The sequence below is a fragment of the Saimiri boliviensis genome, chromosome 8 (assembly GCF_048565385.1).
Source record: "Saimiri boliviensis isolate mSaiBol1 chromosome 8, mSaiBol1.pri, whole genome shotgun sequence".
NCBI lineage: Eukaryota > Metazoa > Chordata > Mammalia > Primates > Cebidae > Saimiri > Saimiri boliviensis.
In genome coordinates, this window is record NC_133456.1 from 102,590,726 (window position 1) to 102,608,108 (window position 17,383).

Consider the following 17,383-nt stretch of genomic DNA (forward strand, 5'->3'; position numbering starts at 1 on the left):
TACATAAACAAAAGGTCAAATTTCCTGAATCCATAAAAAATTCAGTTCAACAAGCAAAAAACAACCCCATTAAAAAGTGGGTGAAGGACATAAACAAACACTTCAAAAAAAGATAAACAAGCAGTCAACAAACGTATGAAAGAAATGCTCTCTATCACTCATCATCAGAGAAATGAAAATCAAAACCACAGTGAGACACCATCTTACACTAGTTAAAATGGCCATTGTTTAAAAGCCAAAAAATAACAGATGTTGGAGAAGTTATGGAGAACAGGGAACACTTACATATTCCTGGTGGGAATGTAAATTAGTTCAGTCACTGTGGAAGGGAATTTGAAGACTTCTGCAATAACTCAAAGCAGAATTACCATTAAACTCAGCAATTCCATTATTGGGTATAGAACCAAAGGAAAATAAATCTTTCTCCCAAAAAGGTATCTGCACACCTATGCTCATTGTAGCATAATTCATAATAGCAAAGACAAGGACAATCTAAGTGCCCACCAATTGTGGACTGAATAAAGAAAATCTATTACATATATGCCATGGAATACTACACAGCCATAAACAAAGAATGAAATCAAGTCCTTTGCACCAACATGGATGCAGGTGGAGGCCATTATTCTAAGTGAATTAACACAGGAACAGAAAACCAAAAAACACATGTTCTCACTTATAAATAGATGCTCAACACTGGGTAAATGTGGATATAAACGCGGGAAACATAAGCACTGGGGACTACTAGAGCGGGGAGGGAGACAGGAGAACAGGGCTAAAAATCTATTGTGTACTATGTTCAATATCTGGCTGACAAGACTTCTCACACCCCAAATCTTAGTATCACACAATACAAAAGAAACCTGCACATGTACCACTGATTCTAAAATAAAAGTTGAATTTTTTTATTATAAGTTCTGGGATGCATGTGCGGAATGTACAGTTTGTTACACAGGTATACACATGCCATGGTGGTTTGCTGCAACCATCACCCTGTCATCTACATTAGGTATTTCTCCTAATGCTATCACTCCACTATCCCCCACCTCTTCTATCCCTTCCCTAGTCTCCCACCCAAGTATTTTGATTTATGAACCAATGTTTTGCCCAAGCTATCATACCACTTCAAAAAAAATTGAATTTTTTAAAAAAGAAGTGATATGATAGCTTGGGCAAAACACTGGATCATAAATCATAGCACTTGAGTTCTAGGACCAACTCTATCAGTACATGTTTTATGAACTTTGACAAAACCTTAACCCCTCTTGTTGACACATTTCTCTGTTGACAGCAATAATAATATCTTTCCCACGTACCTCTTAAGGCTGCTGAAGTTCAAATGAAGATTAGTACATAAGAAGGCTCTGAATGTTAAAAGTTTTTTCTATATATGAGCTCCATATACTGAAGCTGTTCATAATATTCCAGGTTTGGTTCCCGGAAGCAAATAATATCCAACTGCAATATTCTAGCTCAGAAATTATTAAAGGTAAAAGTGAAATAATTTGTCAACCTTTGTTTTGACAATTTATGTTCACCTCATTTACAGTTAAATGAAGCAACATTGGACTATGTTGCACAATTTTATAGGCTTAGCATAAAGAGTACACATGGCCCATTTAACTAAGGATATTTTAATATATGGTGTTCATTATGAGTTGATCTCCTTCAACCATTATCACATAGCTGATATGTATATCCTTGTCAGATCACTTTGTCTATTTTATATACAGGTATTTTTCAGGGTGTTGATTTTTTAACAACCTATCACATCTGATAATATGCACAGAGAAATGACAATCCTCTGAAATGCATCAGAGCCAGTAGGCTCACCAACCCTTCATAAATTGTCTTTAATGAAAATTTTGGTAGTCATTTTTCCAAAAAAATAATTCTTTCATATAAAAAATACTTGTTTCCATGCTTTTTCTTTGAAGACTTCTGTTTTCCAATTTATCTCCAATTCATAAACACACACACGCACGCACACACACACACACACACACACAGCCATCAATTAGTTTTAAGTGAATTATGATTATAAATGCATTATTCTGAGAAAGGAGGAAATGTGTCTAGTTGAATCACCTTACCTTCCTCTGGTGCTGATATATGCATACTCTGCATGTTCCGACAATAAACAGCACACTGAGTAAGGTTGCGGGAGTTCAAGGCAAAATAAGAAGATAGAATCCTTTTACTTACGGCAAATGAAGGTAGTCTCATCTGAATTATCCGCACAATCGTTCACAAAATCACACAGCTTGTCTCTTGCAATGCAGTGCTTATTCGCACACATGAATTCATGAGCAGTACACTTTCTCTCTGGGCTAAGCAAAGGGGAACAACCTTGGAAGGAAATATCATCCACTGCTACATCTCCTATGTAACTGATACCACGTTTGGCCCTGAAGACGATCTTTAAAAAAAAAAAAAAAAAAAAAAAAAAAGCCAATTACAGTTAAACTGTCAATCAAGTTCAAAATCAGGGCAAACACTAAGTGTTCAAGAACATCAAGTTTGAAAAGTTTGAATCTGATTTTTTTAATACCCCTATGTTGAATGTGACCCAGGAAATTTGAGGACCATTTAAGACCTAAGTCATCCTCAACACCTAAGACTGTAGGAGTGGCAAAACCACTGGCTCATGTGCAGATTTTTAAGATATGGGACTAGAAAATTGGCAGGAGTCATCCACCCACTACTGCCTTTGCCAGCTCTTAGATCAAACAAGACCTACTCCTGTTTTAGAGCCTCACTGCACAGTAAAGCAGGTCAATTAGGTGATGTAAAGCGTGTCAATCAAATGACATACCAAGAGTGAAGAGACACAAGTAGTTTCTTTACTTTGCTCAATTCTTGCCATTCCTCAGATTTGTCCATTCCAACTATTTGAAAGCTAAAAGATAAGTCCTCAATACCATGAGATTTTTTTTTAAATGTGGCACATCTTTGGAATTCAAATGATTTTGATTTGCTTTTGATTCACGTATGTGATGAAAAGAATCTTCATGTGTCCCACTGTTTGACAACAATTTCCTGCATATGGCAACTTCAGTAGAATCAGGAAGAATGAAGAATACTAACAGGAGTCATTAATGGTTTTCAAAACTCTGTCTTCAATTTGTAACAATATCTTTGCTTATAATAAAAATTAATGGCATTTCATAGGTACATGAAAAGCCACATATTCTGTAGTTCAGGATTTTTCAGTGAAATGAATTCAGCCTTTTTATTAAGTTTCTCTACAAGCTAAATATGTATATGTTAATATAGGAAACAGATATTTCAAAGTAATTTAGAACAATTATAAGTAAGTTAACAAGTACACTTTTACTTTAGTGATTTTGTATGAAAAACAATTACTGCTAACAAATTTCTAAGTATCTTTTGACCAATTCTGGACAATCATTTTTCATAGAAGAAATAATTACAGTTTTTTTTCCCCTTCAGATGTGGTAGGTCTTTATACTATTGTGTGAACCTGAGCGTTCTTCTCTTAACATGAGAGGATGGAATAATTGAAATCATGCCTCTCACGTCAAAAGAAAAATATAACTGTGTTCATATATTGAATTTACGTAAAAGGAATAGACTGTCTTGATAGCAGGTGAGCTTAGAAAGAGAAAAATAAATCAGTAAGATAGATGAAAAGCTTGAAAGTGATTAAAAAGAGATTAAACCAAAAAGTATAATAAGGTCTATGACTTTCTTAAAAGAGAAATTGAGCCATGGAAAAATGCCCATATGCAAAGTGAAAAAGATACTCAATTATCTGGAGAGACTAAAATTTCAATATAAGCTGCAATGCTCTGTGAATAAGAAATCAGATAATGCAGTGACTGTTGTACTCTTAATTTGCTTATCTTCTGTCTTATAGGTACAATCTCAGTTGCGTTCCATGTCCAAATAATCAAACCATCACTGACAATGCTTCATACAGTGTTGGTTGGGATTCCCTAGACTTTAATATTGAATGGGATTAACTGTTCTTAAGAAAGAGAAACTACAATGCATCTTTTTTTTTCCAGGCAGAATAAAGTCAGCGTTAATTATTTTTGTAAAATTTAGTAGGTAATGTAGTGTAAGAGTTGCAATGTAGACTGGTAGAAGGCCTGACTGTATTTCCAGTCTGCCTCTGACATTTGTAGTTACATAACTAGAGCAAAAGACTACCTTCTGGGTATTTCTATATTCTAATTTATAATATGGAGATAATAATACCATGTAACTCATAAGAACATTGTGAAAGCAAAATGAGTATTTTAAAAATTCATATAATAGTACTTAGCATTGCTCCAATAATAAAAACTACAAATATTTTGTGTAAATTTTGGGGGCTTCCCAAATAAAATTATACAAACTTCCCAGTGATGCTTGAGAATACTATTTCTAAAAATATTTTATATGTTTCCTCAAGGGCTACAGGCACTCATCTTTGTGAGACTAAAGGGAATGATCTTATAAGAAATGGCAGAATCATCAAGAGTGTGCCTAACTCATCACTGTATATCATGTGCACGGTGCACAGCAATGCGCTTTGCACACAGTAAGTGCTCAATAAGATTTTATGGAAGGAATCACACAAAACAGCAAATATTCACAAGCCAGGAATATTTAGTTTTAAAAGTCAAAAAATCAGGGGTATATTTCTCTTTAATAAAATCTCAATATGTGAAAAATTAGAAATTCAGAATGGATAAATAATTGATTGCACATGCTGAAATTCACCTTAATATTACTTCAGACATGATTTTACTATACAAATATTATACATGCATAGAACGAGTTAATTCTTCATTGCCTGGGGTGGAGGTCTATGTGTGGCACAATATAACCTTCTATATGTTCTTGATGAGATTTCTTCTTACCTCAGTTTAAAGATCTGAGAGGCTTAACAGTTAGAATCCCTCTTAAAAAGTTTCATATTGTGCAAGCCTATGAAATTGCTATCCAGTGTTTACTACTCCCAGGTGAACTTACTTTTTACCCATATCCTAAATTATCTACAAATGATTCATAAGAAAACTGGATTTCAGAGAGAGGCAAAAGATAAATGAGATTTGCTATACCTATCATTTTAAGAAATTGGCTGTAATACTTATCAATGCTTTCATACAATGGAACCCTGTATACTCGCATTGGAGTTGAGAGGGGCTGATCTATTAGAGAAAGCACATGAATGTAGATGTATTTATCTGAACATCCACAGCCAACCTGACTATCCCAGCTGCACACAGAAGAGTGAACGTGCAACATTTAACAAGAATTTTATCCCTTCTACCTGGAGCTAAATGGCTCTAAAACCCAGGCAGTTAAGACTAAGAAGAAAATGTTCTACCTAAATGGCTCTGTGTTCTCACTCTGCTTATTCAAATCGTAACAAATCTTCAGAGCTAAGCCTCATCTTCTAAGAAAATTCTTAATAAAACAACAGCTCATGGAGGTCATGCTTTCTTGGTAATCCTTAAGAGAGATATGCTTTATGCCAAACATTTCAGCACACACTTATTTTCACTTTAAACATTTTAATCTATGTGCTAGCACTTTTCTTCAGTTATTAACATGTATAGGTCTGATCCTCTTACTATTGTCACAAATTACATGAAGACAAATATGGCATTACACAATATTTTGCCTCCAAAAACTATTTTTAAATGAGATGAATCTATTCCCTATAACAAGATTTTACAATATGTTTTCCAAAGACTGTCTTCTCAATTAGGTTTGAAAAAAATTAATTGCTGTACAAAAGCTCTGAGAATATATTTGTAAAACAGAGCGAAGTGTTCTTTATATGTGAGAGGCCGATTCGGGAGTGAAGGGAGGTTATTCAAATTAAATGTTCCTAGAACTACGAATATCTAATTGGAAGAAATTAGAGTATTCTGAAGTTATCAATTCCTTATGGAAAATGCTCCACAGAGTGTTAAATGCTGTGTCTACACATCCACAGAACACATCAGAAAGGGAATGGGGTGGGGGGGGGGGCAAGAAGACTGTGAGTAGAGAAAAAACTAAATGAGGATGGGAACAAATCAGCAGAACTCACTCATCCCATAACTACCTGGATTACACACCTGTGTATGTGACTGAATGCCTAAAAACACTTCTACTCTCTTCCACTGAGCACCTTGCTGTCCAGTTTGAGCCCACAATTTAGAAGTAATGTTGTTTTTCTTGATGAGTACCTGCAGAGATAAATTAGGTAAAAGGTGTTGAAGCATTTTTTTCTTGAGAAACTGCAAAGATGTAAAATTTTCCCAGTGATTTGTTTAGTTGTAATATCAACATGAAGTTTTTGAGAGAAGCGCTAAGACATTTTTTATTAGGTATCTTTGTTTTCTACAGCACTGTGCCCCTAGGGTACCTCACAAGCTTGGTACAATAAAGATGTGCATGAATATCTGTCAATCAAGTCCTAAAGTATCTAAGCATCATTTAATTAAGAACTCAACCACATTAACTTTTTTAAAAATCTGGAAGCAGTACCAATTGCTGTTTATGAAATAATATTCATGTGGTCAAATGACAAAGGATGGAATTGCTTACTAAAACACTCTTTTGAGAATGATCTTTCTCATTATAGTAGATGGTTTCAGTGAGGCTGTAATTTTACAATGTCAGCCCATTTCATTGTAAGTACACAGACGGGTGAAATGAGTGAGCATCTATTTATGCTGTGCCAGTAAAAGCTTCCTGCCCGACAGCCATGAAACCAACATACTCTCATCAGTACTATACCCTCACTGTAAAGCAGAATCCAGATTAGTCTCAGCAGACAAACTATTATGGCTCTTCTTTGAGAATGGTACAACATGAGCCATGAAGAGAGTAACTGAGGAGAGTGGAACAATTTCAGATTTTTAAAATAAACAACTTAGTATATTATTTTCACGTTACTTTTTAAAAACAGAATTTATACAAGCAAAGAATTATTCAGATAAAAGATTTGTGAAAGTTCTGAATTTTAAAAGTGAAGATGAATTTTAATGATTTCATTATCTGCTTTTTAAATTAAATTCAGATTTTTAAAATGTAATTGGAGTTTCCAGAGTCGGAGAAAAAAGTGTGTTATTAGCAAAAGTACCATTAAATTATTAATCTATAAAATTCAAATTAATATGGAACATTATCAAGGTCAAGAAAATATAATTTCTAACCAATAAGTAAAAATCAATTTTGGAAAGCACTGAAAAAATGTATAGGAAATAAGTCTTCTTTATATGAATACCACAGTATATATAAATCTCTGAGAAAAACATATGTTCAAGAAACATATTAATGCAACATTTAATACTGTTTCATTTATCCATGCACAAAAATAAGGAGCATAGATATCATTTTGTTCATTTTATACTTCTGTATTTACAAAATTTTAATTCTTTTAAAAAGTTCATCTACCAATACCAAATTTTATTCTGAAAAAATTAAAGCACATTTCACATCATCAATCCTAACCCCACAATATTCCAGGTAAATAATTCTCATTTTATTGACAAAAACTTACAGTAAGTTGTAGCAACTGTTTTGCCTAAAACCACATTTAAAAAGTCAAATTACAACAGTAAGTTATGACTTCAACCCAGAAGACCATCTGGATGCCTTTAGGTTATTGAACATAACCATGCATGTATACACACAAATATACTTTTAAACTGTTTTTAGTATGAAGTCTTACCTTATTACAAAAAGAAAATCCTGAAATTGATATGTAATATGTTTCCAATTTACAAAAAAAGCATTTTTGAAAGAAACTATGTTTATCTAAAGTTTCTTTTAAAAATGAATAACAATAGCCAGGATAATCCTAGAATAAAACAAAATAGGAGTTGGGGGAGCACCAATTATTAATATTGCAATCAACCTATCGGGAAATAAATGACCAAGCAGCTGGCCACGGTCTGTTTTTCTCTATTGGGGATAAACAAAGCAGGAAACTCATATGTAATCTTGTTGCAAATATACTAGAGACTTCTTGGCAAACTAATGGTATTTGAGAGGGGAAAAGTACTTATCAATAGCTTGCCTCTAACAAGATAACCCTACTCTAGAACTGCTTGAAGTATATAGAATTCTGGAGTTTGTGGATTTATTTCCACTCATGGCTTCCTGGAAAGTAACACACAAGCTATCAAAGAGTATAAATGAAGGTGCTCCAAAACTGAGTTGGCTTCTTCAGTATAACTGATATGTCTATGCACATTACTTACAAACCTTATGCATTATTATCTACCAGGGCATTCACAGTATGGGAAGACAGGACTTGAAAATCTATTTGAATACTCCAGAACTGCTCTCTGGCCTGTATATGTTGGAACCCCCAGGGGAAAAAAAACAAAAACAAACAAACAAACAAAAAAAAAACATGGAACTTTATGAAGGAATAGTTAATAGCAGAGACAGGACAGGATAAAAATAAGGTCAAGTTTGGAACGTCTTGGCCAAAAAGAAAAAATATATTCAAAGAATGATGGGCCTTTTCAGAGAAACCTGGAGGTTAGTTGAAGGAGACTGTTATTACCAAATCTGACAAAATTTCAAGACCAAATAAATAATAATCCAAATAGATTATAATATGTTGATTAAAACAGAAACTTATGGGTCTACATTGACATAAAACAGTAAGTGAGCAAACAGATTTTTTTTTTTAAACACGAATCCAACCTAAAATGTGGACAAAATAATGGAATTAGAAAATCACAATTAGGCAATCAGCACTGCAAAATTAATTCAGGCAACGACAACAAAAAAAGCCACTACTGAATGCAAAAATGTGTGGGTAAAATTGAGTTGAAATCAATATTTTACATACCCTTCAAATATCTCTTTGTAAAATATTTGATAAAAAAATGAAAGTAATGAGACTGCATAAGGATCATTAGCTAATGGGATGCAATAAAAATAATACAATATTGTTTATATGACGGGAAAAATTAACCCAACAAAATTAAACTAAGAGACAGAATACAAAATGACTTTGCTATAAGCTTTTAAAATATCAAGTTTATAAAAACCTAGGGAAGATAAGGAATTATTCCTGTTTGAAAGGCAGTAGAAAGAAATCCCTTGGTGTAGTATGTTATGCTGTACTGGATTTTTTTGCTGTAAGGGACATTAGTAGGACAACTGGTTTCAAAAAAAATAGGATTCCTGAGTGAAGGGTATATTGGAGTTCTCTGTGCTGTTCTCAGAACATTTTATGCATTTAAACAGTTTAACTCTATTTTTTTTTAACAGAGAAACACTTTGACGAAGACTATTGCAAAATGTAGCACAACAAAGGCAACAAGAAGACACATCCAGATATTAACCAAGTGTATACACTTATTTGTGTAATACTCAGAACACTGATACTGAAACCTCATGTTTCAATCATCAAATAGTATTATTACCCAAAAGCTTTAACTTCAGCATACAATGTTCATAATTAAACAGAATAAAAATTACTTATTAGCTAGCCATGTCCAATTTTGCTAAAGCTTTTACTTCATCATACCTTTATGAAATCTAGTGAAGTGTTGGTAATTGTCCATTTTGACTTATTAAGAGACTATATTTTAATGATACCAAATTATGCACTATGAATTTTTACACAGAAAATTTTTAAAATGTGATAGCCTAAGCAGTACCTGCAGAGAACCAACGGTGGCCCCATTCATATGTGTCCAGAACACCAAGGTACATTTTGGTCCCGTGAGTGAAATGACAGGAGTGAGAATGTCAGCCGTGTCACCAAATTTCCCATTAGAACTGTCAGCATACAAGTACCAGCCATCTGTGATATTTCTGAAAAAAGAGTTTATCATATTATGAAAAGAGGAAGAGGCCAGGTGTGATGGCTCATGCCTGTAATCCCACCACTCTGGGAGACCAAGGCAGATGAATCATCTGAGGTCAGAAGTTCAAGACCAGCTTGGCCAACATGATGAAATCCTGTCTCTACCAAAAATATGAAAAAAATACGACGGGCATGGTGTCATGTGCCCGTAATCCCAGCTACCCAGGAGGCAGGAGAATTGCTTGAACCTGGGAGTTGAAGGTTACAGTGAGCTGAGATCACGCCATCGCACTCCAGCCCGGGCAACTAGAACAAAACTCTGTCTCAAAAAAAGGAAAAATAAAGAAGAAAGAAGAAGAGGAATAGGAAGAGGAAGAGGAAGAAGAAAAAGAGGAGGAGGAGGAGGAGGAGGAGGAGGAAGAGATTGTGAAATAGTATAGTCACTAACCACATTTTATTGCTTTATATTTTTTCCTAAAAGTATAACATATTATAACATAAGGTCCATTACCTTCATCAGAAATAATACTTGTATCACTTTGATTTTGAATCCACAGTTCTTGCAATGCTATCGATTGGTACAACATGGATAAAGTTACGACAATGGCTGAAACTACCAAATCTGTAATAACATGGTGGATATTTTTACAGTAATAATACTAATACTCTAATCAGCATTTTAGAGCTCATTTTAATGTGAGTAAAATGAGGCAGAAGGAAAAAACATGAATAAGTGAGGATGCAAAACAGGCCTGGGCTTCAGCTCATCGATCTCACCGGCTTTCCATTCAAATTTACTCTGTCTATATTGATTTAGCCCAGTTTAACTTCAACGCATTTTAGTAACCTTGTAGATAATTTTAAAGAATATCCTTTCCTAGGCCTAAATTAAAAAGGAAACACAACAATGGAAACAATTAAATATCCATGTATTTTTTCCATAAAAGGAAGAATTTATGGCCCTATTTGGACAATTAATATAAAAAAGATAATACAACACTAAAGTCATTCTAGGTTATACACAGCTCTTTAAAACATAAAGAAGTGATCTGCACTGTTTGAGTATTCTGGCATTCTGTTTTATTAACTTGATTTCTTGCCACTTTCTAATTTAAATATAGATGCTAGAAACTACAGAGTTTAAATTTGCTTCTTATTAAAGCTATTTTATTTTTAAAATTTTTATCTTTTCTAGGGATTTATGAATAGCAAATGAAGAGGTGGAAGTAGTCATTCTTTCACCATGTATTTATCAAGTGCATAGTCTTACAAGTCCTGCCAGTGGCTAAGGTTCTAGGGATATAATTGCCTGCAATAGACACAGCAGGGTTTGGCCTCTGGCCTCCTCATTTACTAAATGGTCAATTTAGGGCAGATGATTTAACTTCTCTGAACATCAAATTTCTTCATTTCGTAAAATAGGTAATTCCATGTATGGTGTTATTAAGAATCATAAATAAAATATGTGGAAAATCTAACACAGTACCAGCTCCAATTTATGTACTAAATGAATGATAATTATAATTTATGGTTATGTTTATATCATTCATTGTTTCTAACGAAATAAGAACTTTAGAGTTTTGCAAACCAGAGTTATGAGTTAATTGTTAAGAGGTAAAATTATCATTTATATTTTTCTGAATTATGTCTCAGAGAAAAAGCATTTCCAGCTTTCTTCCTAGCATATGATATGCTAAATTTCCCAGTAATAACAGGAATACCCAGAACAGGGATATACTTATATATTCAGACATATAGAGGCAACAGTCAAAAAAATTGCATGCACATATCTATATGTATATGATTTATTTAATCTGCAAGTCATTCTTTAAGCAAATGTCAAGATTATTCTAATTTTATTATACTTCACTGAAAATTATTTCAATGTACTACATCTAAGTGTCCTCCATGAAACTGAGTTCTACTTAATGAGAAGTAGCTTGAATGATCTGTTCCTCTCCAAATTTAATGCTACCACCTTATCAAATTTTTACTTCCCTTTGCTTAGAATAATAAATCTCCTAATTGGTCTTTCACATCTACTGTTGATTCACTCGATTCATTCTTCACATGTCACTTAGGGTAATCTTTTTAAAAATGGACACTGGATTAAATCACATCCCCAAATCCACTTCTTAAAACCTGCTGAAGTCTTTTTAATAGACATAGGATACTAGCAAAGGGAAGCAAGAAGAAAAAAAGAGAAATTGATTAATTAGTACAAACATACAGTTTGATGGAAGACCTAGTGTTTGATAAATCAGTAGGGGACTATAGTTCACAATAATATACTGTACACTTCAAAGTGACTAGAAGAGAATAATTCAGATATTTCTAACATAAAAAAGAGAAATATTCAAAGTGATGGATACCCCAGGTTCACCTACTTGATCTTTACGATTTAGTTGAATGTATTAAATTATCACATGTACTCTGGAGCTATGTATCACTTAAAACATTGTTTTGAAATAAATAATCAAAAATATGTATTTAATACGTCTTACAAATCCCTACATAACTGTCTCGCAGTGGAAATGGGAGTTGGGAAGAGATGATTCCTACCATCCCTCCTAAGCCAATACAATCTGACTCCAGTACAACACTGTATGTGTGAATTATCACACTGTTTTAAATATATCATTTTTTCATAAATTGATATAAAGATTCAATGAAATCCCAACACATTCCAGGCAGACTATTTGTCAGAATTTGGAAAACTAATCTTAACTTCATATACAAATACAAGGAGACAGGAATAGCCAATTTTATCATAAGAAGAACAGAACTGGATGATTTAATCAGATATCAAGACTCATTCAAGACATAGGCATGAGCAAAGACTTCATGACTAAAACACCAAAAGCAATTTCAACTAAAGCCAAAATTGACAAATGGGATCTAATTGAACTAAAAAGCTTCTGCTAAAATAAACAAACAAAACTATCATCAGAGTGAAGAGGCAACCTACAGAATGGGAGAAAAATTTGGCAATCTATCCATATGATGAAGGGCTAATATCCAGAATCAACAAAGAACTTAAACAAATTTACAAGAATAAAACAACCCCATCAAAAAGTGAGTGCAGGATATGCATAGACACTTCTCAAAAGAAGACATTTATGCAGCCAACAAACATGAAAAAAGTTCATCATCACTGGTCATTAGAGAAGTGCAAATCAAAACCACAATGAGATACCATCTCACGAGTTAGAATGTCAATCATTAAAAGACAGGAAACAACAGAGGCGAGTGTAAATTAGTTCAACCACTGTGGAAGACTGTGACAATTCCTCAAGGATCTAGGACCAGAAATACCATTTGACCCAGGAATCCCTAATCATTCTACTATAAAGACACATGCATGCAAGTATTTACTGCAGCACTATTTACAATGGCAAAGGCTTAGAATCAACTCAAATGCCCATAAATGATAGACTGGATAAAGAAAATGTAGTACATATATACCATGGAATAATACATAGCCATAAAAAGGAATGCATTCATGTTCTTTGCAGGGACATGGATAAACCTGGAAACCATCATCCTCAGCAAACTAACACAGGAACAGAAAACCAAACACTGCATGTTCTCACTCATAAATGGGAGGTGAACAATGAGAACACATGGACACAGAGAGGGGAACATCACATACTGGGTCCTGTCACAGGGTGGTGGGCAAGCGGAGGGAGAGCATTAGGACAAATACCTAATGCATACAGGGCTTAAAACCTAGATGATGGGTTAATAGGTGCAGTTCACCATCATGGCACATGTATACCAATGTAACAAATCTGCACGTTCAGCACATGTATCTCAGAATTTAAAGTAAAGTTTGTAGGAAAAAAAAAAAAAAAAAAAAGCAGTGTTATAAAACTCAGGTTAGCAGTTTACAAATTCCATTTGATATATGGCTACAAAAATAAGAAAATAACTTTAAAAACTAAGATTTTTGGTCTACAAATGCATTAAATATTTTAAATGCAATAAATGTTTTAAGTGAAAAAAAAGGCTCATTATAAAAGTATAATTATAAGGTGCAATGGCCTGAACATTTGTGTTCCCCTCAAATTCATATGTTGAAATCCTAAATACAAAAGTGACCATCTTAGTACGCAGGGCCTTTGGGGATATGACTAAGTGACTTTAATGCAATTAATGCTCTTAAAAAGGAGATCCCAGAGAGCTAGCCAGTCCCTTCTGCCAAGTGAGGAAACAGCCAGCAGGCATCATGATAGGCCCTCGCCTGATACCAAGTCTGCCAGCACCATGATCTTGGACTTCCAAGCCTCCAGAACTGTGAAAAATGTGTTTTGTTTATAAGTCTGTTTATGGTATTTTTTGTTATAGCAGCTTGAATGGGCTAAAACATTAAGACAGAGTGGAAATATAACAAAAACAACAACAATAAAAAAACCATCCAGAGAACTATAAGAAATAGTCCTGAAACAAGATCCACATGTATTTGGACACCTGATTTATGAAAACTGTGGCTCTTGTGAGTAGTGATGGAAACTATAATCTTTTTGGTAAATGAACAGACTAAGTTAGTTAGCCATGAGGAGGCAAAGTGAACCTTAACTGGTATTTCACAGCATTTAAAAATAATAAATCCCAGGTAGATTATACTTGGAATGAAAACTTATATAACATTATTGTCATGATATGGGAATAGGAAAATTGGTTTTCAATAGTATATAAAAATCACTAACCATAAAGGGAAATATTTAAAAAAAAATGAGACTGCATTCAAAATAAGGATTTATGCTTATCACAGAAATCAATATGATAATGAAAAGGCCAACCAATCAATGGAAGGAAACATTTGTATCACGTTAAATGAATATAACATTTATTGACTGCCTTCTTTGTGGCATGTGAGCACTACACCAGATGTTAATTGTGTGTGTGTGTGTGTGTGTGTGTGTGTGTGTGTGTTATTATATGTACATATTTATTTAACTATATACCTACCAGCTAGAACTGGATAAAATATCCCAAAAGGTTGATATATTTATTGCTTTATTTAGGGATCATATCCATTTTGTTTTCTACATAGTGTCTAGTAGATCTTCAAAATGGGTAAAATAACCAAGTGAGTCTAAAATTAATAAAACAGATATGTAATAAGAAAACTAAGGGTGTGACAGAAATTGTGGACTCAGTTGAAACTATACATAAAAAGTTGATCATTGTTCCAGGCTGGGGAAAAAAAACAGAAGGTAAGAAGAGACAAAATAAAGCTAATACATCTGGAGACCACAGAGAAATTATATGACTAGAGGTCACAATTCTAGAAATAATAAAAGCATCTGTCATTGGTTCTTCAAATAGAGGTTCCTGTATTAATTTCCCAGAAACTACACAAATAACAATAAAAAAAACCCTAACGTAACTAAGGTATAATTTCCCCAATCCAACAGAATTCTAGAAAATTCAATCATAAGGACAAATATAAAATAAATTATGGAAACAATTTTCTAATATTATATATCTCTGAAATATTCCTTTCACCTGCAGGGAAAAGAAAAAAAAGAAGGTATGTCAGGAGATCAATTTGAAAAATGCAAACAACAAAACTGCATTTGTGTTTTATATCAAACTGTGAACACGGTGCAATGTAGCTATATATCATTTGGTCACCAGTCTTATAAGCATTAATTGGGGGCACATGATGTATGTATGATTCCTAATGGAAAAATGAAGAATTGCATAAACACTTGCCTGTGTCTGCAATGAGATTATTCAAGCATGCACCTGCAGAGGAAATCAGCTCCTCTCCCGGAATGAGTACAGCAGTAATGACCACAGCTAACAGTACTGTCACTCATAAAATATCAGCATCCCTCTACCAACCTTCAAATTATCTTTTCTCATACAGAGCAGGAAGTAGGACATTTTATAGAAGCGTATCTTTTTCTAATAAAACGTATCATAAACCCCAAAGTAGTAAGGTTTAAGAAAACTGTGTTTTACTTTCAGGTGTTGCAAAAGTAAAGATCCAAGGTGATAATGTACAAGTCATTTTAAAAGTCATTATAAAAAGAGATCTGATTTATAGTCCATGCTATTTTCACAAAAGTTGCCTAGGTCTTACAGGATAATCAGTTTCTAAACTATTACTATCACACAGATTAAGTAATTAAAACACTAACTGCTTTTTCCTTTGGTGAGAATCTCCTGAGTAGTTACTGTAATTCAATAAGTAGGAAAAAATACCCATTCATGAACAAATCACAGTATTTTTCAGTAAAGCCCATTAATCTGTGGGCCTAGACATACACAGTATGAGAGACACATTCTTCAGTATCATCATTCAGATGGAATCTGTCCTTTGATTCACTGTGATGCCTCAGGCTATTTTAGCGTTTTTGACAAGATATAATCCACTAAAAAAGCTGTTCTGAACAGTAGTTTGAGAAGCAGAAAATACAAAAAAACTTGCTATGATCTGAAAGTTTGGAGTCCATACTTCAAAATTAATATGTTGAAATCCTACTCCCCACACTAATGTTATTAAGCAGTGGGGCCACTTGAAGGTAATTGGGTCTTTAGGGTAAAACCATCACGATTGGGATTACTGTCCTTAGAGAAGAGACCCCAGAATCATCTTAGCTCTTCCACCATGGAAAAACACAGCGAGAATCTCAGCTCTTCCACCATGGTAAAACACAGGTAGAAGGCTTTATCTGCAAACAAGAAGGCCCTCACCAGACACCAAATATGTTTGTGCCTTATTAGCCTTCAGAACTTGGAGAAATAAATGTTTGTTGTTTTTGAGCAACCCAGTTTACAGCACTTAAAAACCACAGCCCAAATGAATCATGACAGTGTTCAATATTACCAGTTTTCTTTTAAAAAATGGTTTTTAGTTTGATTTACTTATTATTATTTTTTAGATGGAGCTTCGCATTGTCACCAAGGCTGGAGTGCAGTGGTCCAATTCTGGCTCACTGCAATCTCCACCTCCCAGGTTGAAGTGATTCTCCTGCCTCAGCCTGAGTAGCTGGGATTATAGGTATGCACCATCACACCCAGCTAATTTTTGTATTTTTAGTGGAGATGGGGTTTCACCATGTTGGTCAGGCTGGTCTTGAACTCCTGACTTTGTGATCTGCCCACCTCAGCCTCCCAAAGTGTTGAGATTACAGGTGTGGGCCTCCACGTCCGGCCCTTATTATCATTATTTTATTATTACTATTATTTGGAGACAGTCACTCTGTCATTCAGGCTGGAGTGCAATGGTGTGGTCTTGGCTCTCTGCAACCTCCGCCTCCCAGGTTCAAGCGATTCTCTCATCTAAGCCTCCTGAGTAGATGAGACTACAGGCACGTGCCACGTGCCACCACACTGGCTAATGTTTTTGTATTTTTAGTAGAGACAAGGTTTCACTACGTTGGCCAGGCTGCTGTCCAACTCCTGACCTCATGATCCACTCACCTCAGCCTCCCAAAGTGCTAGGATTACAGGCATGAGCCACCGAAATCAAACTTTAGCTTTAATTTTGCATGTACATAGTAGGTGTGTGTAATTTTATGGGCACATGAGATATTTTGGTACAGGCATGCAATGCGTAATAATTACATTATGAAAAGATTGGTATCTATC

At 34.3% G+C, this 17,383-nt stretch overlaps 1 protein-coding gene across 1 annotated transcript in view; it reads right to left on the reverse strand.

Moving 5' to 3' along the window:
- The window catches only part of MALRD1 (MAM and LDL receptor class A domain containing 1), a 594,555-nt gene that overhangs the window by 331,855 nt on the left and 245,317 nt on the right, over window positions 1–17,383 (reverse strand). Inside the window, exons 22-24 of the mRNA XM_039478847.2 lie at window positions 9,630–9,786; window positions 6,078–6,188; window positions 2,203–2,416 (exon numbers count right to left, since the gene is read on the reverse strand). Of these exons, the coding sequence (XP_039334781.2) occupies window positions 2,203–2,416; window positions 6,078–6,188; window positions 9,630–9,786 (482 nt within the window). The remainder of the gene's footprint in view (window positions 1–2,202; window positions 2,417–6,077; window positions 6,189–9,629; window positions 9,787–17,383) is intronic.